The sequence below is a fragment of the Megalopta genalis genome, chromosome 10 (genome assembly GCF_051020955.1).
Source record: "Megalopta genalis isolate 19385.01 chromosome 10, iyMegGena1_principal, whole genome shotgun sequence".
NCBI classification, from domain to species: Eukaryota; Metazoa; Arthropoda; class Insecta; order Hymenoptera; family Halictidae; genus Megalopta; species Megalopta genalis.
The window spans coordinates 17,749,235-17,774,240 of record NC_135022.1 but is presented as its reverse complement, the minus strand read 5'-3'; the positions used below and the strand labels follow the sequence as shown (position 1 = coordinate 17,774,240).

The 25,006-nt window shown below is 45.7% G+C and overlaps 2 protein-coding genes across 3 annotated transcripts in view; both read right to left on the bottom strand.

Moving 5' to 3' along the window:
• Nucleotides 1-373: 373 nt before the first annotated feature.
• LOC117219971 (uncharacterized) lies at nucleotides 374-2,888 on the bottom strand. The gene is made up of 2 exons (XM_076524720.1): nucleotides 2,218-2,888; nucleotides 374-1,752 (listed from the first exon to the last, which is right to left on the bottom strand). The coding sequence occupies exons 1-2, from the start codon at nucleotides 2,489-2,491 to the stop codon at nucleotides 413-415; spliced, it is 1,614 nt and encodes a 537-aa protein (XP_076380835.1). The 5' UTR covers nucleotides 2,492-2,888; the 3' UTR covers nucleotides 374-412.
• A 4,815-nt stretch (nucleotides 2,889-7,703) lies between these two features.
• The window catches only part of Su(var)3-3 (lysine-specific histone demethylase Su(var)3-3), a 181,471-nt gene continuing 164,168 nt past the window's right edge, over nucleotides 7,704-25,006 (bottom strand). Inside the window, exons 12-15 of one of the 2 annotated variants that reach the window (XM_033470137.2) lie at nucleotides 16,026-16,318; nucleotides 12,836-13,048; nucleotides 10,850-11,048; nucleotides 7,704-9,911 (exon numbers count right to left, since the gene is read on the bottom strand). In XM_033470137.2, the coding sequence (XP_033326028.2) occupies nucleotides 9,727-9,911; nucleotides 10,850-11,048; nucleotides 12,836-13,048; nucleotides 16,026-16,318 (890 nt within the window). In that variant the 3' untranslated portion in view covers nucleotides 7,704-9,726. The other variant, XM_033470139.2, reaches the window with a different exon arrangement.

Below are 25,006 nucleotides of genomic sequence, written 5' to 3'. Positions count from 1 at the left end.
GCCGGGGATCGATAATGAAACAGGGGCCTGCGTTACCGACGGTAGATTCGCCCGTGGCTTCGGCCGCGTGCCACGGATGGAGCTCGCAGTACGATCTGCGCTATAGATCGCCGCGTGGGTCCTAGATCCCGTGGCGCATCGATGGTAAAATTCAAATCTTGAGCGATCTATAAACTAAGCTAAATTAAATGTTCGCTGCAGCCGATTTTTGGAAACACCGTCCTCCCGATCTAGCCAATTAACAGATAGTGATCGAGAAAGTTGTGGAATCGTTCGACAAGTTCTATTTAATATGTGCACAATGGTATTGAGGGTGTAGAGCGCGATATTAAATTCTGAAAAGGGTAGAAAAATGTATAAAAATGTATAAAAATTTATTGTACCTTCTTTAGCTCTTCCAGCTTTTATTAAATTATTCGGTAGGCAGGGGAGGGGGGCAATAGCATTGGCCCTCCTTCTCGGCAGCGTATCTGGCGGCGCATTCCTTCAGCAGGGCTTTGAAAGGATGCGGCGTGATCACATCGGAGGCCGCCAGGAGCTCCTCGGTGAGTTTCAGGTCCTCCTGCTGGCGTTTCATCTCCTGCTCGTGCCATGTGCGCAGCTCCTCTGTTTCCTTGCGCTTAGCATCCTCCGCGAGTCTGCGTTGTTCCTCCAGGTCTTTCTTGTACCTCAGTTTCCTGGTCTTGGCCTCTTCCTTTGCGTTAGCAGACAGCCTAGCCTCCGTTTCAAGCTCCTTCCGCAGCACTTCCTGCTCTAGCCTACGTTTCTCCTCCTCTTCCTTTTCCTTTCGACGGTTCTGCTTCAATTGTTCGTCCAGCCCTCGGAGGACCTCCTGAAGACCTTTACTCTTGGCCTCCTTGAACTGCTTCGCAGCTAGGTTGCGTCTGGCGTCGGCTTTCTCCACGAACTCTGCGATGATGCGGTCTACTTCGATGTTCCTCGTGGCTTCTTCTTTCCTGAGATCCTCCAGGTACTGCAGGTAGGCTAACAGTTCTTTGCGCAGGATCGCGCTCGATTCTTTGATCTTGGCTTGCTCCCTGGCCAGCTCGGCAGCAGCCAAACTGTCTCTCAGGTGGTCCATCTCAGCTTCCTGCCGAGCCTTTTCCGCCAGACGTCTCTTCGCGTCCATCATCTGCTCGAGGAGGTCGCTCTTCAAGGCCTGCCTCTTCTTATGCTCGAGCTCCAATCTCTCCAGCTCGTCTCGTCGCATTTGCTCTTTCAGACAAGCCACGTACTCCTTATCCTCCTGCTGAACTCGCTTCAGATGCTCTTCCAGGGCTAGTTTCCCTGCGATCTGTTTCTCCAGGGTCGTCATCACCTCCCGATCAACCAAGCAGCGGCTTTTAGCTTCCTCTATCTCCCTTTCTTTCCTTGCGTCAACCTCCTTCAGCATCAGGTTGTGCCACAGTTTCTCGAGCTCTTCGCGCTCTTGCCTTCTCGCTTCGTTCTCCGCCATTTGCACCAGGTTGCACTCCTTCACTTCCATCGTAGTCTTCTTCATTATATTCTCTCGAATTGCGGGACACTGCGCCAGGTACTGCTGCATCCTCTTCGCAGCTACCAGTGCTAGACGCCGTTCCTCTTGCTGTTTCTTCAGTTCGTCCGTTTTCAGCCGCATATTCTCCATCCTGGCGTCGTCGCCGTGCTGAGCCTGGTCGACCACCTCGCGAGTCAGACTCATCTGCTCGCGCAGAAGAACCTCCCGCAGCTTTTGCCTGCGAGCGTTGACAGAGTCCTGGTAGGCTGCCAACCCTGCAGAAGCCATCGCGGTGTCAGCGAAATTTATCGAGAACATCGGAAGACCATTAATTGAAGAGCAAGGCACTTGTTGCAGCTGTAACCACTTTAGGGGCACCTTTTGATAAGATATCCCGCCAAAATTGAAACTAATTTAACGCTTTATCCACGGGAAAGGCCTTTAATTAGAGTACCTTCGGATAAAAATTCTAACAACAGCGTAACTACTTCGACGCTTTATCTACATGGAAGACCATCAACTTTTAATTAGAGAACCCTCCGATAAAAAATTCTATCAGAACCCCGGCTAACTTAACATTCTACTTACCGGCGATCTATTAATCTTTGGTCGGAAACTTTTCTGATCAAAAGTTCTAACAAAATCCATACCGACCTCGCGCGTTACCTATTGCTACTAAGAAATTGATTAAGAAGTCTTCATTTACAAATTCACGGTTCCAACAACTGTGACTTAGCTACCTTGCTGCACGTGGTTCCAAAGTTTCTTCTTGCCGATCTTCCTGTCGGTCTGCCGCTCGAAGTCCATGGTCTTCGTCAGATTCTCGTACTCCCTCATCTTCTGCTGTTCGTGCAGCTCGATCAAGGACCTGTCCACGTAGGGAACGATGTCGCACTTCTCCCGCTCGCGTATTCGGTAGCCCAGCTCGCCTTTCGAGCTACCGATCACCACCTGAGGATACTTCCTCGGTATTACGGGGCCGCAGCGCACCTTGTTCAACGGCATCATGCTCATCTTGCCGAAGTAACGTGAATCGTTCGCGGTGAAACGGGATCTAGAGGTTCGGTCGCGCGCCTCCGAGCGGTCTCGAGCGGTGTTTACGGTTACTATGACGATGTCTGCTCTATTGAATTAATATTTGAGTTCGTGCAGCAGGGGGCTAGGGTTGATTTGCAACGGCGGTCTAGTTACGGTTCGGTTAGGATAGGTACACTTGGACGTTGAATGCAACGGAACGTGACCGGCAGCACGCGACTGCGTTCCAAGGCGGTCTCTGAAAGGACTCCGCCGGCCCGGGTAGAGCATTCAGCTCTGGAAGACTTTCCACGCTCGGGCTCTGAGAGCGGAATCCAATATTTTCGTCGCCCGAAGAATTACTGACCGATAACGGTTACCAACAATTCCTGAAGAATTTTCTTCATGCTCGAAAATTGATAAGAGCTTGCTACCGCTTTCTGAAACTCTGGAGGCGACGCCTTGATATAACCTTGACATAACCTTCCATTTTTCTTACGGAACGTTTTCGTGAAATGGTTGCGTTGCGAAAATGTAAAGTAAAAATGGACGATGTATAATCCGAGGTTCTTTCATGAAATTATTTCCGGGGTGCGTTACGGGGGTTGATAAAATATTGTTCGAAAGCGCGCCGTGTCAGCGAACACGTTGAATGATGAACGAACCTCTTGGAATGAAAATATTTGTTTCCACGTGTGCCACGAATATTTCATTAAACCGGTGCGAACTCCGCCGTTTAAAAATTGATTAGCTTACATATGTATGCAAAGCGTTACTTTGCATAAACGATTATTTTCGCAAGGTGGATCGATGTAATAGCGTACGAAAAGTGGGAATTTGAAGATCGTGGATTTCATGCATTTGTGACAAAGGGAAGTCGGTGTTTCGTAAAACGGAGCAGAATAACTAAAATTATTCAAAGAACGATTCAAGTTTCATGTAAATCCTGTTGCTCGTATTTATTCCAATGTCTCATTCATTCGGTGGAAATACAGGATGCCCCAAAAATATCTCGTAATCCGAAAGTGGCGTGTTCCTCAGGTCATTTGAAGCAACTTTTTCCTTTACAAAAATTTTCTCCGAGGCGTCGTTAACGAGTTATTAACGAAAAACAGTGACCAATGAGTGGCGAGCTCAGCTGGCGCTAGGCGGCCGAGCCAACAGCGCCAGCGGTCGAGCGGTCGAATCCCAGCTCAGCTGGCGCGAGGCGGCCGAGCCAACGGCGCCAGCGGTCGAGCGGTCGAATCCCAGCTCAGCTGGCGCGAGGCGGCCGAGCCAACGGCGCCAACGGTCGAGCGGTCGAATCCCAGTTCCGCTGATTGGCTCGGTCGCCTCGCACCAACTGAGCTCGCCTCACATTGGTCACTGTTTTTCGTTAATAACTCGTTAACGGTGCCTCGGAGAAAATTTTTGTGAAGGAAGAAGTTGCTTCAAATGGTCTGAGGAACCCGTCATTTCCAGATTGCGAGACATTTTTGGGACACCCTGTATAATCCGAGTCCAGAGGGTTAACTCTGCGGCATCCTAAACATTGTAGTCAAATTCAGTTTGTTCGCATATATTTCAATAAAAATGAATCTTGAAAACGTAAATCGTTTTCACTTTGGTGTCAAGAATATTCCGTTTAATACTGGAACAAAAAGGAATAGCTTTATCTTCGCTCACCGAAACTTCAATCCTTTCAACGAACAAACTTTGACTATTCTTCGCTCGCTTTGTTTCTGTACGGTCCATTTCATTTACCGATTGTTTCTGAATGTGTCGCACGCAAAAATATGAGGAAAGCAAACTGATGTTCAAGCGTGTTCAAGCACTGTGTATATTGTTCGGTCTTGAACTTCTAATAGAATCTATCTTTTTAGCGAATTCAATGAATACACGTGGCATAGAACGTGTTAAGACATGCATTCTATTACTCCAGTGAAAGTGTCTCTATAATGGGAACAGTTTTAACAGAAAATATACGAGGTGGTTCACATTGACCAGCGCGGTTGGTCCACGAAAGTGCTCCGTGGCTGAGGAAAGTTTTTCGTTTGGCGTGAAAAGAGAGCCGTCGGAGAATGATTTGCATGTTCACGCGTAGCGATCCAAGGGCTCGTCGTGCCGCATAATTTGAAACTCGACGCCGCGCCGCGTGCAATCGCTCGGGCTTCCGCCACGTCCCCAGCCCCCGCGAAATTTCCTGCCTAAATCGGGGATATTGTGAGCTTGATTACTTCGATATAGATATTGCGTTACAGCGGTGCCGTACCCGGGGGCGTGTAATCGAACTACGCCGAGTCTCGTAAACTCGATGAACTTGAAAGACGAGCCACCTCGTCGAAGTCCTGAAGTTCCCGACGGCGCGCAATGTTAGCACTTTGCCGTCGAGTTCCCGTTGCTCTTGCTTCTGATCTAACGATTTTACGGCCGGTTCTGACGGATAATTACTTCCTCGCGCGCGGAACCCGCCTCGCCGTGAACCGGTGTAGTTCCATTCGACAATTTCGGCGGCGAGGCCGCCCGCGGAACGCTCCCAAAGCGAACACTTCGGAAAATATTGACGATTGCCGGCGGATTAACGGAAGTTCCCTAACCGAGACCGAAGAAGGTACACCGCTTCCTCGGCCCCGGTTTGTCGGAAACGTGCGTACGTATATACATACATATGTACGCGTAAACGCGGTATTACGGCTCTGCGAAGCGAAATTGCACCGCTAATTGAACATCGGATCGATTCTTTGCCGTTTCTCCGCGTCCTTTGACTGGAAGCTCGTTCCCAGAGAGAAAGAGACAGGGATGGAATCGAGTTTTGCGGGTTGCTCAGATAGTGTAACGAGACACGATCCGAGTAACGGGACGCAATCCGATCATGTGACAAAGACGCGCTTCGATGTTTTAACAGAACGCTCCATCGAACTCCTATCTCGTCAGCCAAGCGGTAAGGTACCTGTATAAAAACCACCGCTGACCATGAATAAAGGTTCATTGGTTTATAATAGGGGTGGCCGAAGCGTCGACCGCGGTCGACTGGCCTAACTATTCCTAGTCCACTTGTCTATTATCTACGTTTATTTTAAATTTAAACTTATTTTTGGCTTTGAATTACTACTTTGCCTATTTTACTAGACCGCCGGCTATTATTTAAAAAAATAGGTCGCCCGTAGTGATCAAAAGTCACCCTTGGTTTATAATATATTACTGAGATGATCCACCCTGCGAATCGTTCCATTACAGCAGTTACAAATTTTACGGCGAATTTATAATTAGAAATCTCCTTGTTCGCGTTGGAATCAATGCGATCCTATTGTGGAGATTCTGCCGAATCACCCGCGTTGTTCGTACGGAATCGAGCATATTCCCGCGACAATAGAACGATCGATCGCGTGGCTCGTTAGTCAATTATTGTTTCAACAGTTCATTGAAAATTCCGATGGATGGAGTTTCGCTTTCCACCGTTTCTCGCAGGTGAAGATAGGACCTAGAGGGCTGATCAGGGCCGCGGAAAATTGGCCGGGTCATACTAACCTGGCGCAGGGGATACCATGATCAACGAGGTGGTTCCCCCTGGCGAGAGGCCACGAGCCGAACGCCTGCGAATACTCCTGAGGGTATTTGTGCGTTTAATTTTTGAAAGTGTGGGGCTCGCGCGGGCACAGTCCCCACGCAGAATAATGAAAGAGAAACTCGTTCGATCGGTTATTCCAGTTTTTCCAATCAATTTCGAACGAGATTCATCCGAGCGAGATGCATTATTTTCTGATGCATTTCGGATCTTTTTTGTATGACAAACATTGGTTATTTTGAAAACAGATATGTCAAGAAAATGAAAAGGAACAGTGGTTTGGGATATTTGTAACTGATTTGGCTCAAAGAACGGGTCACGAGTGACCCAGAGCCGGCAGAGCAAGGATTAACCAGATCGTTCTTGCACCGAAGCAAATTCAGCAGTGCAATCGCTATCGCGCTTATTCTCCGCGGTTCCTTGCCAATTGTGTAACTTACCGTGGGTTCGCAGGCGTTAGAATTGCCAGCGGCAGATCGTAAGTTTCTTTGTGAAATGTGCTTCTATTTAGGCGTTAATACTTGCGGTATTTTGATCTCTGTTTCATGGAACTGCTCGAACCTATCTCTTTATTGTAAAGTTCTTCCGATCTTCGATGCATTCGAGGGGAACCAACGAGAGAGAAATTGGGTGGGCAATTTTTTTAAACGATCAATCTATTCAAAAGCAAATCTTAAATAAGTAGGAAATATAAACATCTCCAAGCAGCATTCTAAGAAAATGCATCATCTTGAAGCTGCTGAAACCCGCGTGCTCATTGCAATACTCTTACGATCTTCGACACGCTAAAGAAACTAGCGACTCAAAGAAAGGGCGAATTTTCAGAAAATCACCTTGCTTCGATAGTAATCGCGATTCGATGGAAGCAATGCCCCCATTGACCAGGCCAGCTGTCGTTGATCGCAGAAAGTCGTTCGATCGGTAAGAATCATAAAAATCCTTAGAAAGTATTGTCGCGTCAAAGGCGTGAAAGCGGCGTGGGAAGGAGGTAGGAGGGTAAACGCTGAATAAAATCGATTGCTCGGAATTTGTCTCGGTCCGTCAAGGTACCGAACAAGTAGCTCGACAAATTCGCGGCACCCTGTGACCTATTTCCCGGACGTAAAGGCTGATCGGCGACGTCTGCGCGAGTCCTCTCTTAAACGGGCGTCTTCCACGGAGAAAAGCCGCGTTCCCCCGCGCCGGGTGGCGAAGGTAAAAGGGAACTATCGTTTGAAAGAGGCGTTGGTCGGTGAAAAGAGCCTGGGGAGAAGGTCTTTCGCCTCGGGCCAGAGGCGCGCGAACCGTCGTAAGAGGGACTAGCGGCGCCGGGATTCACCTAGTTCCGCCGCGAATAGTCGGCCAGGAATCCTCTCTTGAGACATTGACGGTTCTTATTGTGCAGCTTAACTTACCCCAAGTGTTCCTCGGCCAACGAGAGAACGAGGCTCGAGGGTGACGTGCACGCCGAGATTCGAGGCGTTCTGACAATGGGCCGTCACTCGATCATCGGGGGATTCTCGTCGAAACGGGTCGAAACAATCCTGTCGAGGCATTATCTTGGGCTTGGACGCGATCCCGATGACTGTCTACCGACTATAAGTCCCCGGGATTGCGATCCTAGGCGGGAGTGAAACGGTAGCGCCGCGCCGGTTCGGCGTTTGATCATTCGCAACGGAGACGACTACATTTCCATAGAAACTTCTCTTTGTCTTTTATTATACATTGTCACGTGCGCTCGGTCTCACAATCTCGACCGCCCGCGAGGCTCTTACATCTAGAGACGCTACGTCGGCCAACGAGTGGCGGAGAGTCACTTTGGATCCGTCGAGGATCTGCCTAACCTCGGGTTACCGCAGGCTTCTCGGAGCCGTTCGTTCTTTCGAACATCGCATTCTTCGCATTCGTCTTCCTCGCTTTTTCGAATCTTTCATACGACTTACTGAGAAATTAGGAGATCAAGCTCCGGAGAACCTGGATTAGATCCTGGACCTAAGGTCAACGGTATCCGACGACGGCCGTGCGTTCGACGCGGACTTCGTCGCGACCGAGTGCTCGGAGAGAACGCAGCGTCAGTGGCGCGGAGATCGTGTTATACACTCTGAATCGATCGGCCTCACCTCGAATGACCGCGATCGAAAGCGCAATTATCGTTCAGCGAAAGTGTCTTCTGGCGGTTCTTCTTCCCTTTGTCCCATTATCGTCGCCAGGCGTCGCGACGCACGAAACCATGCAGCCCGGTTCTTTGTACGTGGCGTTCGTCCGATTCGCAAACATTCTGGCTAATGACGGCTTTTCACGGCGCCGGGACACGGGACCGTCTGGTCCGCCGGAATGGACCGGACGTCCTCGACGCCGGTGATGATTCGGAGATCGCGTGACAAGCGACGGAAGCATAGTACCTAGGCCGGGATGTCCGGGCGGGGACGTTCGTGAAGCATGCGTATAGCGTGAAGCGAGTAAAAAAGGGGATCCCGGAAACGGAACGCAAGCTGGGACGAGTGATACCGTTCCAGGGTAATGTACAAACTAAAGGGCTGCGAACGTAGGCTATGTGGAATGAAGCAAGGCACGAATCTACGCTAATGAAACTTATTTGTACGGGCCTGCTGCGGTTCTCGACTACTCTCTTCGAAACTGAGGCTTGTGAATCGATGATCGTTCCGTTTAGGTTCTTTCCAGGTTTAACGTTTAGAGTTTGGGGACATGGTCATCCAAAATTGATCGACATTTTCAACTAGAAGCGATGTTCTCATCTGTCGCTAGACGGTTCTTGTAAAATCTTAAAATCTCCGAATCGTTCTCTCAAGAACAGTTTCAGCTACCAGTTTCTCGAGAACATGAAGAAACTGTAGCCGAAGATTGAGTTAGCAAATTGGTTTTCAACGTCGTTAAAAGCCCGACTGGTTTTGTTCGACTATATTCTATGGCATGAGGACACGAGTAAAATTTAACATTGATTCGAATGCTCGTCGTTAGATTTTAATCTCGTCGTGAATCTTTATCCAAATATACGATATTGTGTAGTATATGTACATTACATGGTATACATATACAGGGAGAGCCACAAATTGGTCTCCACGATTTTTCAGCAGCTTCCGATGGACTGAGAAAAAATGTTTTCTGTCGAAGTTCATTAGTATTTGACCGACAGGAAATTGCAACTGTTAAAATTTAAAAACAAAACGATAGAAACGCGAGGTCACCGTTTATAGTTTCAAATGAGACTAGGTTATTTCTTGCTGGTTAAATACTTCGATAGGAAATATTTGCTTGTCAATACATTAGAAGGACCTGAAATTTGTGGGAACTAATTTATGACTTAATATATATTCGAGGCTCTCAAATATCCTTACTGTTCTTTTTAGCATGTTCGTCGTAAATGCATAAAATCTACATGTCACAGCCACCGTTTCCAAAATTTGTTCAGAGTCGACCAAGGACCGCAGAAGGGATGAAACCCGCGCCGAACGGATCGGGTGCCGATCACACCGTCACGTTTCCCTATCTAAAGATCGCGCCCGATCATTCGTAATGAGTCGGTTAAAATGAACGTCGTTAGTTAAAATTGGTAACGCGGTAAACAGCGTCCCGGTTCGTCGGATACGAACGTCTTCATGGAGGGTTTGGATTTTCGGGCGTTGTCTCTCGCGTCTATCGTTCGAACGAAGATGACACGGTCTCATCCAAAATGATGTTCACGACGAGGCGATTAAGGCGTCGAGCTGGCGGCGGTGGTCGCCGATGGAATGCCCGTCGGCGGCGGGCCAGCTGCAGGCATCGTCGGAGGTGCATAAGGACTGCCGCAAAGTTGATCCGCGATGCGTCCACCCTCGCGCAGGCCGCTCAGAAAGGCTCCGTGAACCGTGGCTGGGTAATTTCGAATCGTGTGCTCCCCTGGAAACACAAAAACCAGGTCTGGTCCATCCATGGTTGCTGAGAAGATTACGCTAGCTGCCCTTCTGGGCGCAGACCGTACACGATTGCAGTGATTTTTCCAAATGTTCGCTTGTAACTGGTCTGTCTATTGATGTATTCGGTAGTTGCAGATATGTAAAATGAAAAAGAATCGATTGCGTAAACAATGACAGTAGAATTCGAGGTTTGTGCAAAGATCCGCAGTTTATGATTCCGCTAAGTACGATATATTTGTTCTAATCGAGTTCTTGCAACGACGCGTACATTGTTCTCTTTCCGAACTGCCGCTTTATCCTAGGTGGTGATTGCACAACAATCTTTAATATCATGAAAGCTAATAGCGTTTCATAACAGTCAACTGTCCCACACGTTTCACGCCAGTGAAGACGTGCGTCGACAGCGGTTTCCAGGCCTCCTAATACAAATTCTTTCCACGTCCCACGTCCCCGTTCGACCAGCGGAAAAATCAAGTTATAGAGGGATTAGAAACGCGATACGTGCGCATCGTAGTTTCAGCGGAGTTCAATCGACTACCAAATAGAAGCAGAGCTGAAAGAGCCGCGTGCACGCGGACGGAACAAACCGCGTCGGAGCCAGCCAGACCGCGCCGCAATAATTGTTTCATAGAATAATTCAATAAACTCGTTGCGGGACTGTTTAAATCCGGCGTTTCTAAAGCGTCTCGGCGAAGCGGAGTCGGAAAGAAGACGGTCGAGGGAAAATGAGACGCGCGGAGAAGCCGGGGAATAGAGAGAAAAGCGCACTCTCCCGAAACGAAACGGTCTGGCCTCGACCATAAAACTTGCAATCGAGTGAACCCGACGGGAGATGTAGCCGGTTGACTTTGTTTCCCGCAGGAAAAAGAGAGCCGGAGGTATAAGTGGCCGCTCGAAATAACGCGCCGGCTAAATATTTACCTGCGAAAAAGACTCTCGGCTGCGGGGGTGGGGCGCCAGGGGTGGGCGGCGGTGCGACCGGAGCTGCCAAGAGATCGTAATCGCTGCCGGAGCTGCCGACCGCGACGAAACTGTACGATCCTCTTGCCCACGGGTCCGCCCTCCATCTCGTCACCACGCTCTCGCGAGGCTGTGGCACCACTTGGTTGCCGAAAATACCCTGCAAGATCAAAAACCGATCAGAACCACCCGTATTTCATAGAATGTGGGCTCTGGATCATGCCTGGCCAACCGATCGATCGCTAACACCGGTCGTTCCACTACTGTGCTGAAATGAACAGTGGTTTCAGGTATCTGTTTCACCTGATAAACATCAGACATTTGTCATTTCAGTTCATTATACTGGGTAATTCGGAGCTGTCTTTTATGCATACCGCAGACTTTATGCATTCAGGAGGACAGTGTGTAGGTGAAATATTGGATCGGTGCACGCGAAATGTCGGATTTTTAAATGAATTTTAAATACGAACGTTCATATTTAACAAAAAACTGTTTGTTTAATCAAAATATGACCTATTTGCTTCGATACACTTTTTCCCAACGAGGTTTTAATGTATAAATGCCATTTTTAAAGAAGTTATGGTCGTTTGTATTTGTTTTCTATTTGCAGAATTCATATGCAAACTTGGAAATAAATGATGAAGATACAAAATTATGAAAAAAATTCTTTCGACAAAATATGATGATGGCAATACACAATGAGACTGTAAAAGAGATTACGTCATAAATAACAACGTGAGGAGGGAGACAAACATTTACACTTAATAAGAATCATTTCATATGCACCAATCTAATACAAGAAAATAGAAGTTGAATCCAATTTGTAAGAACAGTTTCATCGTAGAGCTATATATAGATAGTACACCAAAAAATTACATAATTACTAGAATTCATGATTTACAGCTATCTTTTGTAATCTACATAAGCAAGTAATACGCTTGCAACTACTAGAATAAGATATGCAAAGGGTTACATTCATCTAACTCCCTCAATGTTTTGTACTTCATTAATTCACTTCCATATAGATGAAGTCCTTTGTGAAAATGAAATACTTTTCAAAGATATTCATGCTCTCTATTAATTAAGAATTATGCTTAGAATCTGGTCGAGCCATATACAGTACATTCTTCCTAATTGACACTCAGCTTGGAAACAAAAATGGACAATTTGGAAAGGGGACGTACGATTATACGAGCCTTGCGGCTCGTTTTTATAGTTGTTGACAAACGGTAACGGTTTTTATAGTTGTTAACTCGGCAAGCCGAGTACAAGCTGAGGATCAATTAGGGAGAATTTACTGTAACCTACAGAATCCAACTAGAAAATTCACTACCGTGCAAATTCACATACAATGAACATTTATGAATCCTATTAAAATGTTGATAGTGTGCGATAGGGATTGTAGATCGAAAAATTTCATAATAAATTAATGAGAATGATTAAATATTGCGTTCATATATGTCCGCCTCTTTGAGCAACAACAACTTTTACTGTTCGTGGTAATATTGTAGTCAGTTTCTTCAAGATATCTCCCTGCATTTCCTTCCACGTGCCTTGTCCTGACACATTGTAACAAGTGAAAACATTGTACAATTCAATGCAAAGATCCAAACATTAATAAAAAGCAACTGAAAAGCACTTGTGGCGAACAAACATAAGCGTCACCGCGAAATCAATTTTACACTGATTTTAACTCGTGCTGTTTCCTTTCAACAAATGTACAAATGTTAAATATTTCTTGGTGTTTATAGACATTATACGACCGTCAAAGGTGAAATCTTTAATCAAATTTATAATAACACAGTAGCGTAGGTACTAACCACCTTGATTTGTAAAGCAGACGTAATCTAGGTTCAGGTAAAAAGTCAACTCTTAATGTTTCAAAACCGCAGTTCAGTTGCCCAGGCGTGATCTTGAAGTTTCGAAAAAAAAAGATGTGATTCTTACTTTCAGAACGGCGATACAACGTCCGACGATCACATCGTCGCTGACGTTCTCCATCACGCAGGCTGCTTCGCCGGCTACCAGGGCCAACAACACCGGCGCCTTGTACAAGTTCCAGAAGAGGAAAAGCTCGCCCCGCGACGCGGTCGTGCTGCCCACGTGGCCGAACAAATTGGCGGTCGGGTCCCAGAAGATCCGCTCGAAGCAGAGCACCACCTGACGTGACGGATTTAGCAGCGTTACACCTTCCATCCCCTGAATCTCGGAGCACAAAGCTAATGGCTGCTCTCCGTGGAGCCTGCGATTCGACGCGGGACAGGGATCTCTGTGTTTCCACGCCGGAGAACTTCGCGATCGATCGTTCCTACTTTGACGACTTCAAAACTTGGGTTTATTTTAGCTTAGATAAATGCACAATTCTGTTCTAGGCGCAACTATGTAGCAGAACACCGCCACGAATGGGACACTTTTATTATAGGACGAGATAATGAAAAAGCTAAACGACCTATCTAATTCTATTGAGTTGGCAACTAAGTAATTGCCGATTTGTTCAATGAAATAAAAAATTTTTTTTTACTTGGAATGAAGTTTAATCTGTAATGTATTTTCCATTTTGTTCGATGACCTTTTGCCATCTCTCTGACAACTTGAAAATTCCACGCTCGTAGAAAGTCTGATCCTTTTCGGCCAAAAACTGAGTTAAGTGAGATTTTACAGCGTCATCGTCGTTAAAAGTTTTACCACGAAGGGAGTTGTCCAGGGATCGAAATAAGTGGTAATCCGATGGCGCGAGATCAGGGCTCTGTGGTGGGTGTAACATCGATTCCCAACCGATATCCATCAATTTTTGCCGAGTGGACAAAGACGTGTGCGGCCTAGCATTGTCCTGCTGGAAAATGACACCTTTACGATCGACCAATTCTGGTCGCTTTTCCTTGACCGCTGCATTCAATTTGTCCAGTTGCTAACATTCACGGATAATAAAAAATAACATAATAATAATAATAATAATAATAATAATAATAATTTTATAATATAACATTTACGGATATCATAAAAATGGGAGTGAGAGACATCTATAACTGAAATCGGCAATTACTTAGTTGTCAACCCAATAGTTTGAACCATTCGGAAGATCAATTTCTTTTACTATAAGAATGCACAGTGCCAATGAGATTCTTCTAGGTTTACCTGCTTTATTTCTAATTTTTCTAAAAAGTGCATTTTATCCCGTTCATTAATTGCTGCTATTGAATGGGGCAGGTATATTCATTGGTATTAATTTCATAAGTGTGCTACTGTCTAAAATTATTTTCCTATACTCTTCGCTGGTCGACGAATGAAGCCATAAATTTTAAAGTTGATAGACTGATGAATTTTGGTTTCAGAAATTCCCAGAGGCAGCGCAAATTTTCGGTCGTTAAAGTAGAAAAGATACTAAGAGAACGTCATCTTGATTTTGCATTATAAGGCTCTTCAGAAGCGACACGTTCGGTGAGTTAGGATCCAAATGATCGAGCGTCCAAGGAGAAACTTTCTGATTTCGCTATTACCGGGGGACCGGGATCTCGCAACACGCGGAAATATGATTGTAAAGGAGAACGACGAAAATGGAAGAGTACGTTTATCTTCTTTAGAAAGCCCCGATTGGATACTCGAGGATCTGTTTGGAGAAAATATTGCATCCCCGGCAGATGCTCCAAATCCTCGAGTTTAAGAATTGCTCACGTAAACGCGCAGCTGCATCGCATTGTTGATCTAGACATTATTATTGTTAAGTACACGAACGACAATCGCCCGAGCGAAATATCAAGAATATACTCTTTGTCGACGGAAAAGCTCGAAAATGTTTCATCGCTCCGTCGTAAACACGTTTGTCCCATTTCGTGATATATATATATAAACAATAATGCATGTTTGCTTTGCAGTCGATAAAAAGCTCAATTCAGAGAAAACAATTCCTGTTGTCGGCACATACATACTTCTGTTCAAAGTATCCGCGGGCATCCAGTATTCTAAGCTGGCATTAATTCCGACAAACTGAATACTGTAATAAGCTTTCTGTTTCTATTTCTATTTTGATCATAGGTTTGCTTGAAATTCTATATTTTTCTTAAAATTAGAGCTTCGCACTTTCCTAAGCACTCAGTTCCTATTTGTCTCTCGACCGTGGCTTTTCAATATAAATGTTGAGAAGATCCTCAATTTCTACTTATGGTACTCCATTGGAGCTAATTATCTCAATTTAACCTTTCAAGATCCAAAAATCATATGTCTAATAACACTGGAAATCTTGATTTTTATTTAGAATAAAAACAACTTTGAAAACGTTGCAATTAGCCTCCGATAGCTTACCTGAACGAAATCTACCAACCCTGTTTGACGAGAAAGAAACAAAAAATGACGGAAAGAAACTACAAAAATTTGGTAAAATCTGACAATCAGAAAATTCATAATGGAACAAGAGATAAGAAAAACTGTTATTTATTAAGAATATTAAGAAACCAGCATTTACTCAAGCGTAGCCAACAACGATATATCGGCACTGAAAGGGTTAAACGGCGGCTTCTAAAATAACGCAAAAATGGACCAGTCCGAGAAAGTCCGCGGGTTTGAGAGGCAACGAATAACTACGCAAGCGAGCAGTCGCGTCGCGGAGGACAGGTCCGAGAGCGGTCGCCGGTCCCCCGATTCATCCAAATTACCCTCAATTTATTCCGTTTCAGCGGCTATCGGGCGAAAAATCCTGACAGCCGTAGCCCATTTCCCCGGCGCGATGAACCTTTAATTTCGCATACGAAAGTACGGCCGGTGGAGCGGTTGTAAAAGTAGTCGGTCCCCGGAGCGGTCGCTGGGGGAGGCCGTAAAAGGAACGTGTCCCCGGCGTAAGAAGCGACACGAGCCACGTCACCGGCCGCTGCTCGCGACGAAAGAGACCGCCGGATCACAATATATCTCATTCGGAGCCGGTCGACAAGTTCGATCGTCGTTTTCGCCGGGCGCATAAATCAGCGGGGCCCTGGGGCCCGCGCGACTCAACGCCGCGGAGACGATCGGTTCCCTCACTCTCTCTCTCTCTCTCTCTCTCTCTCTCTCTCTCTCTCTCTCTCTTTCTCTCTCGCTCTTTCATTCTTTCTCTTTCACTCGTAGCTCCCGCCAATGGCGACCCCGGGGGCCTACCGAAGGGCCTTACCTTATTTAAATTGCCGAAGCCGAGCCTCTGAATAGCCTGAGACTTCCAGTCCGGAAGCGGCGGGTTGAAGGCGACCGCGGACGGCGGGGCGGAAGCCTTCAGCACGCCGAGGGGCAGCGTGACCAACACCGCGTCCGCCTTGTACACCGTGTGATTTGTGTGGGGGCTGCGAGAGGGTGCGGCCCACACTTCCACGCCATTTACCCCGTACCGGACCGCCCTGGCAGCTGTGTTCAATCGAATGTCGAGGCCTTCCGAGAGAGCAACAGGTACGCAGGAGTAGCCGTTGCGAACTGCAAGGTAACGGAGGAAAAGGTGTTACAGTTTCGTTGCGAGATGCGATTATGGTATGCTTCGGTCATTATGGGCGGGGATATTCTGGATTAGTCGGGGAAGTGGAAAGGGTTGAGTGCCAAAGATCGACTGCAAGAATCACAGTGAAGTCTCCGTAATTGACGCTCGACTTGGAAATAAAGGTGGACCATTTGGGAAGAGGGGATACGATTATTCGAGCCTTGCGGCTCGTTTTTATAGTCAATAATTGTCGATTGTCAAATCGACATTTAAAAAAAAAAATAATAAATCGATTCAACGACTATATAAAAAAGAACCGCGAGGCTACACCTCTTCTTCCTCAAGGCGTGCCTTCTCTTTCCAAATTGTCCATTTTTGTTTCCTAGTTGAGCATCAATTAGGGAGAATTTACTTTACTGCACAATTTAAGTGATTTGATTAATTAAACTGAGACAAGAAAAATAAAATTCTTCAAAACAGATGGTTTTTTGCATCGAAAACGTCGTAGGGAAATTCAGTTTGTTCGAATATATTGCAATAAAATGGAATTTTAGCATTGAACGTATTAACCATTCCTGGTGGGACCATTTTTTATTTATTGTATAATATTTATTGTATATATTGCATCAATATTATTATTTATCGTATAAATCAGTGAAGAGTTAGGGGATGCTACCAGTTATTTTTAGGCTTTCGGTATCTTGGAACTGTTGAGGGAGAGAGGAGGTTATGTCGATGATCTTTTTAACCACTACTAGAGAGATCACACAAAACATTATTTATCGCGTACAAATTAATAAGTACATAATTATCGTATTATTCGAATGCTCATGATCTCTGATCAGTTCAGATAATCGAGGTATTATTATACATTTAAGATTAGTTGCGATTTCAATGAGCTTTTGATCTAGAACGACCCTAAACGAAGGGAAATTCATCATCCCTTAGTGGTTACGCCAAATCAGAACAGCTTGTTCCATAATAAAACCAAAAAAACTTATTACAATAATTACTTCAGCAACCCTCTTGCGTCTTGTATATCCGAACGAATCTCGATGAACTAAACAGATTATAACAAAAATTGATTTTCAAGTGCGACAAAAGAATCGTGTCACATAAATAGCCAACATCGCAGCTAAAATATCGTCTTCGAGCCTTCAAGAAGTCTTCAATAATTACGAACCCGCAGTTTCGACCAGAGTTATTCTGCCATCTCTGTCCTCGAATCTCAGAATTTTCTCGACTCTCCGCAATCGAATTATACATAGACTCGCTATCGCGCAACAGTATACAGAGAGCGTGTAGTCGCAATGGCTTCTAAAACGGTGATCGAACATCGGAAATCGATGGGAACAGCGTCGCCTTAGCAAGGCGTGGCCGACGCGGCGCAAGGGGTTGGCCCGTTCGCCGCAAAATTCCGTGGGCCCGGCGTCACCGGATGCGATAAAGGCTCCATTACCGTTTAATTGGATATTTCGCATTAACGCGGCGAAATCAGTACACCTGACGCGGCCCTAAATCCTCGTAAGCACACTCGAACCCCATAACATCCGCTGCGCATGTACTAATAATGATACACAGGCGTCTCCACTTAGGGGGGTTAATTATGTTGATGGCCGCCGGTGCGCTAACAAGCACTCTCCTATCGGCAGTGCCGTGGCGTTTCGGGTATTTAAATTTACGCGGCCGGACCGCCGGAGTGCCATTCTAATTTTGAATTACCGAGGGCGCGCGTTGCCTACCCCTGCCTGCGCGCCAATCGGAAATCAGCCCCCGCGAATTCCCCGATGGCCGAGTTCCTGATAGCGGAGAGAGAGCGAGAGAGAGCGAGAGAGAGAAAGAGAAAGAGGGTACCCCTCGCCCCAATGATGCCGCGAATGCTGGAAAAGTTTTCGGCGGAGTTTCGGGGGAGGGGGTAGCCAGGACACCTTGTCTCCGAGCGGTTCGACCTGTTCTTCCTAGAAATTTATCGTCGCGTCGAGAACGACAGTCGCCTCGTCGTTTCGTTAATTCGACCGATTTAAATTCGACGTCGACCGATTCGTGGCCCGTTCCCCTTTTTTCGGCTGAAGGAAACGTTTCAGTACTCTCTCTCTCTCCCTCTCTCTCTCTCTCTCTCTCTCTCTCTCTTTCTCTCTCTCTCTCTCTGTGAAGGAGAGGGTGGGGGGTCAGAGAGAGGAAATGATCGGTCGATGGAGGGACACGTCGCGCGACGCGGCTCGATCCACGCACGATTATTTGCGACGAAACGGTACGCCGGATTCGTTATTACTTTAATTGGAATCCATTTGACTGGCGGCTACAGCGGCGCGCAACGGGCTATACGCTCTCTCCCGCTCGTGTCTGGCGTCGATTACAGAAACCCTTTCTAATAAGCGAGGGAATATTCAACAGCCAGTCAAGGGAACGATCCGGTGCTACCAAAATTATGGTAAGTCGACCCTGCCCCTCTCCCACCCGGCCCTGTACGCGTCTCACCCCACGACCGCTCCCGAATGGGAAATTAATTCCTCGCAATGAGCAGGCCGGTTCCGAGTCGATGGAAATTCTCCGCGGAGGAACGAGGACTGATCCGGTTTCGGTTGCCGAGCTGTGACAGTTCTTCCAGGATCGTCTGCGCGGATCTGTGTCCTATGGCCGAGATTCGCGGCGCTCGAGCGTTCTGAGTTTCGATTCTCTCGATGCTTCTTATCTTTAACTTTGGCTTCTCTTATCGGCCAGTCCCGGTTTTTGATCTTTCAGCGGCGAAACGGCTCCACGGGATCAGCATAAAAAGTTGGAACTCGTTTCGGAATGAATGAAAAGAGACAGAGAGGATATTTGCTGAACTGAAAAGGAGGGTGGTCAAAATATGAGCGAAAGTATGGTTCCATGTCTTCTAAAGAGATACGTAATTATTTATACGGGGAGCGACGGGAAAGTTACTGAAAATAACCGTAAAGTACAGTTATTGAATAGAACATATTGAAATACGTTAACTCATCAAAAGTTAGTGTATTTCAATACGTTCTTCTCCTGATGATGATCTCTAAAAAAAATAGTCATTTAAAAATTCAGCAGGCAAGGTCATCGTGGATTGGTATCAAGCATATCCAAAAAACCATAAGATGAGAGCCATTACATGAGAGCATCAACTTTACATCAACTCGGATTCGATCTGTATAGATCGATCCTTACAATTAATTTCCAAGCTGACAGTCTCGATCGTTATGATGTATTGCACCAAGTATGGCGTATATTTTTAAATATTTTAATATCAAATAATATTACGCCTTAAAATATCAATAATATCAAATAATAAACGCTTAAAAATTGCTCCCTTTAACAAACGTAATGTCGGTGCATTGATTGGCGATTGTTGAGTAACTAATAAATAATTATTGTAAATAATAGTAATTTAATTATTGAATAATTATTGTAAATAATAGTAATATAATTATTGAATAATTATTGTAAATAATAGAAAGTATATTCTTCATACTCTAGTATGAAGTATTTTATAACTTTTACAATGATTATTCTCTCTCTCTCTCTCTCTCTCTCTCTCTCTCTCTCTCTCTCTCTCTCTAATAATAAATCACCTTTCAAAAAGGTATTGAACCATTAGCGAATATTACAGACGACAATATTTCAGGGTTTGTGTTTATTTTTAACCTTCCCATTATTTTCTGGAAAAAATCATGTATTTGTATTCTTCAGGAAGCTTCAAAATTGGCCTATTTTTAGGCTTTTGTTCTACGCAGCGAAACGTTTGTGGAACTTCAAAAATTAGAATGTGAGAGGCTAAGGATGGGTTCGTCTCGCTGCACGTTAAAATTTGTCTAAAACTTTTTCCCGGCGCGAGTTTTTCTATAATAATTGTGCCTCATTACGTTGCTTTCAGTTAACATTACTGTAGAACACACACTGGGGAACGGTGAGGATTAATTCTCATTGCATCCAGAGAATGGAATTCTACTGCACTTTTCATATCGCGCGTTGCATCATATATTCATATCATTATAAAATTAATTAAACGTTGTTACAGTGTTTTTTTCGCCGCTGCGTGGTAATTAGCAAGCGAAAATATTGGCAACGAATTTTTGATTCCGGTAAAATGGTCGGCGGCCAGCGCGCTGAAAAATTTAGATGGCTTTTTTTCGGAACGAACGCGGAATATGGAACTCGTTGAAACGCATCATACTAGTTTCATGTTCGAGATTTCCTCAATGACTTTCCAATGGTAGTTTTACCGAATAAATGTCTGGGAAATCAGATGCGCGAAATCGTGCAAAAAATAATGTCGCCTTGTCGATTACAAAATGTTCATTGATTCGTTGTGATTTACAATCGCGTCGTTAACCAGAATTATTGTTCCACCGAAGATAACATATTATGAAGTGGTATTAACGAATTTGTCGAGGCAAAACTAGTTTTAAGTAGGTCCGCCGTCGATCACACCGTGAGAAGTTTTCAGTATTACATAACATTTTAGTAGCATAAATAAATTATTCTGACTTATTAGGTACACATATCTGTCGAATAAAATTATATCTAAATAGAAATAAGTTTCACTTATTCTCTACGGATTTTAATCAGAGACAGCTGCGAGCAAAGCGAAGACACGATACTTTACACATTGGATTATACACAGTGGATTGATTGACTTAATTAGTTGACTGCGGATTTTATGCACTTACGAAAGAATAGAAGAATACTAAGAAAACGGTTAAACTATTTCCAGTCCATTGGACAAATTGAGAACTGAAACAAACTTTTTGCAATTGAGATAATACACATTCTTATAAAGCTCCGCAGTCTAGTAATTAGCAACTAAATTTCGCTAACAAAGGAGAAAAAAGCCATTCTAACAACGCTACCGAAGAACAAACAATTTGTAAACGCGAAGACCGTATAAAAGCTTCTAAATCTACGAAGACTCTACAAAACCGATTAACCCATCGTCAAAAGAAATTAAGGTTAACGATGGTCCTATATTTAACCCTGATGTTAAGTCTCGGTCGATCCTTACACCGGGCCCGCGTCTAAAATCGCTTCGAATGCATAATTCAACGAAGGACCATGGCTGAGCTGAATAGGTCAATGAGGTTCCTATATCAATATTACATTATCCTTAAACGTCAGAAGCCCGTGTTCAGCTTGGATCTCCGATAGCAAACTATTCCGCGTTCTAAAACAATAGACTGTATTTCCACGGTATCTAACGCGAACGCACCCTAGGCGGAAAGGGGTGAGCAGCGAGGAGATCAACGCCGGGGCCCCGATCCATCATCAAGGAAATTCTGAGTCACGGGTGTCGCAGGCTCAGAAAAATCCCGCGGCGGAGGTCCTGGGTGCGGAAGAGGGCTCGGGCCACACGTTAACCGGAACCTCCTCGCGAGGAAGGTTCTCGCCGGTCGTGGTCGCGAACGGATCGAGGCAAGCGAGCGCGAAGGCAAATATTTAAAGAAGAATTTATCGGCGGAGAGAGGGGGGTCGAGCGCCGGAGAGAACGATCCGGGGGACGAGTTTTCTCGTTCTATCTCGCCGGGATCGGGGGCCCTCGCGCTCGCTCGCTCGCTCGCTCGCACGCTCGAGCGAGCGGGCTCGAGCGGGCTCGAGCGGGCGGACGCTACCCTCTCGCGTCTTGTCTTCCGTTTGATCTTTGCTCGCAGTATTTTTTGACGGCGAGTCGAACAATTTGTATGCCGCGGTGGTTTTCAATTTACATTTAAATTGGTTGCTTATGGCGTTCTGTCGTCTCGACAGGAGTCGAAGTGCAGCCGGGAGCGCAACAGCGAGGGACGAGAGCTGCCGTGGAACCGAGAGGTTCGACGCGACGCCGGGTCCCGTCCCGCAACCGACGGAGATGCGGTGCAATGGCGGGGAGCGCCGGGACACAGGGGGGGACCGGGGGGTGGTCCCGAGCCGAGGCCCCCTCGCGCCGCCTCCTCCGCCTCCTCGGCCCTCCTGCCCGAACAGTCAAATACTGAAACGGCCCCAGGAGAGAGAGACTGGCAGAACTCTCTCTGCCCCGAGAGTTCAACGCACCGGCGACGCTCTGCCGCGTTTTTGCGCGCTACGTAAACGTGCCGGGACACCGAAACAGGGAGACGAGACCGGGGGAGGATTTGCTGGTAACTTTTGCCAACGACATGGTCCTACCTACGTCGCTGATCAAACGTTACTCCATCGTGGATAGGGGATTTACATCCTCTGCAGCGAAACCAGGTGGTTCGACGATTTTTAGGGGATCGGGGGACTCCCGGGGGTGACGCTGAAACGCCGCGACGACGGAGGGTCGTTCCCAGAAAAATTAAAATTCTACTCTGCCGAGGGAGATTGGCAAGAAAATGCCGGTTGCTCCGGGATTTTCTTGGGAGAACGAGCATTTATGGTAGGGTAGTGGAGCCGGTTACTGCGGGGTGACCAATTGCTGTGTCTTTCGTTTGTTTTAGAAAATAATCAACTTCGTATTTATCGAAGCAGACATATTAAAAAATTAAAAAATAAACAAAATAACGAAATAAACACAGTAAATAGAATATGCCATATTCGATAAATATAAAGTGAAGATTATGTAATGGTTATATAACCAAACGCCCAGCAATTCGTCACCACACAGTAACCGGCTCCACCGCCCTAGGTCAATTAGCAAGCATTAGGGCACACTTCGAAATAAGCCACTGTTTACAGGAAAATTGACTTTGAGCACAGTACGATCATCCCCTTAATTGGCACGCATTCTCAGTTTCTTGCAGTAACGTTCTCAGAGCTTTGAAAGGAAGCAACCCGAACGCATATTAAAACAAATAACCGTATTACGATTTTATTCGCAATGCACTCCGATCATCCCTGTAATTGGTATGCGTTCTGGGTACGCTAATTAGTCTCCTTGAACGGCAATGTTTCAACGATTACCTTCTGCGCTAAATAGAATTCTCAGCGTCCTAACAAAAGGAACTTAAACCCGCTCGTTAAAGTAAGCAGCGCAATCACAATGAAATTTTTGTCTCGGCGATTATTAGTTGAAAGACCGGCGCCCGGAGCCGGCGACCGTAGCACAGCAGTTAAGGGTTCATAATAGTTGGGCGAAAAGATAATGGGCAAACGATTACTCCTTTAAATAGAGTACACTTCCGTCGAGAGTTCAAATATCAGAGTTTGCCGGTTGTTAACAGCCGGCAGACCCCCGGCTTGGCCCAGAAACTCGCGGAGTGACGCAGGAATACAGAAATTGGAAGGGTTGCTTTTCTTGTTCAGCCGACCGTTAGGTCAACATTCCGCGACGCGACTCTCGGAAGCATACGGTAAGGCAGAGGAAGTCTCATTTACCTCGGCGAGCAAACATTGATTTTCGGAAATCGGGAGAGGGCCGTCCGCGTCCCCGGTGAACCGAGCGGGTCCTGCAGGTGAACTTCCACCTTTGCGGCTCCCTGTCTGACTCTCTTTCACCCCACCACCACCCCCTCTCTCTCTCTCTCTCTGTCTGGCTCTCTTTCCACGGCGAAAAGCTAGGCTCTTGCTTAACGGGAGAGCAAATATTTAATAAATAAACAGCCCCGCCAGGCATCCACGGACACGTGGTCTGAAAGAAATTGATTGACCTTTGAGGATACCCTGCTTGCACAGGAAGATCGTCCTACCGTATCCCTTACGTGATATACATGCCAAAGAGAATTCTAGAGCTCCCCTGCTCTAAGGAGATAGAGCAATTCGATACGAGGAACATACATCGACGGGCGGAGCAAGATTTGTTATTCCGCCGGGATCTAGGCAATTCTAATATCGATAGAGCCCAGACTGTAAGAACTTTCGCGGAATCGTTACATTTCACGCTCGATATTACTTTTATTCAGAGACCGCATTCCCTATCCTACCCGTTATTTATGCCAATACTGCTTCCGCCGCGATACTCGGACGTTTAACCCGTTGACTGCCTGATTTTTCAATCTCCAATTTTTATCTCCAATATTCAATTGTATTTTAATACAGGTCGAGGCACCGGGACCGAGTGGTTTCGGAATAATTATAAAATGTTTAGATTTTGCTGTAGACGAAATTTGTTGCTAAAAAGATCTTTGTGAGTACATAGTATTTCAATATTATTCACGTTCGGAAAATTGAATCACGCGATGACCATTTTGACCATTTGATACAAGATTGTATCTCGCAAGGGAACATTAAATCTACGAAACGCGCGTCGAACTGCGGTCACCGTTATTTTCAACAAAACAATCGTACGCTAACGTCCGATGTTCTAGCCTCCTCGGCGCCATGATGGCAACTGACAGTGAAATGCTATGAGCCAAGGAATGCACCACCTAGCGTACGCCCCTCCTTTCTATAACGAGAGAGTAATGCCCCTTCCAAAATCACTTGGTTCCCGTGTCCCACCCTGTATATTCGAGCAAACTGAATTTTATTAGAATGTTTATCATATAAAACAGTTAAAATATTATCAAGTACGATGAATTTGAACTTTCTAGTTTCAGTATAATTAATCAAATTATTTGGACGTTATAGGGTCTTAATGGGTGGATTTTTGGCACTTAACCCGTGAAACACATCAGAGAGTGGAGAGTATTTATTAATATTAATTATTATATATTATTGAGTATTTATTAACGTTTCACAGCTATTCTCGGTGTCTTCGTCATTCTCACTCGCCATCATTTACGAAACAACCCAGAGAATGACGACGTCGC

Coding starts and splice junctions, on each gene's coding strand:
- LOC117219971 (XM_076524720.1), bottom strand. CDS start 2,491: ATGAGCATGATGCCGTTGAACAAGGTGCGCTGCGGCCCCGTAATACCG. Junction 1,753..2,217: donor TTGGAACCACGTGCAGCAAG/GTAGCTAAGTCA, acceptor TGGCTTCTGCAG/GGTTGGCAGCCTACCAGGAC.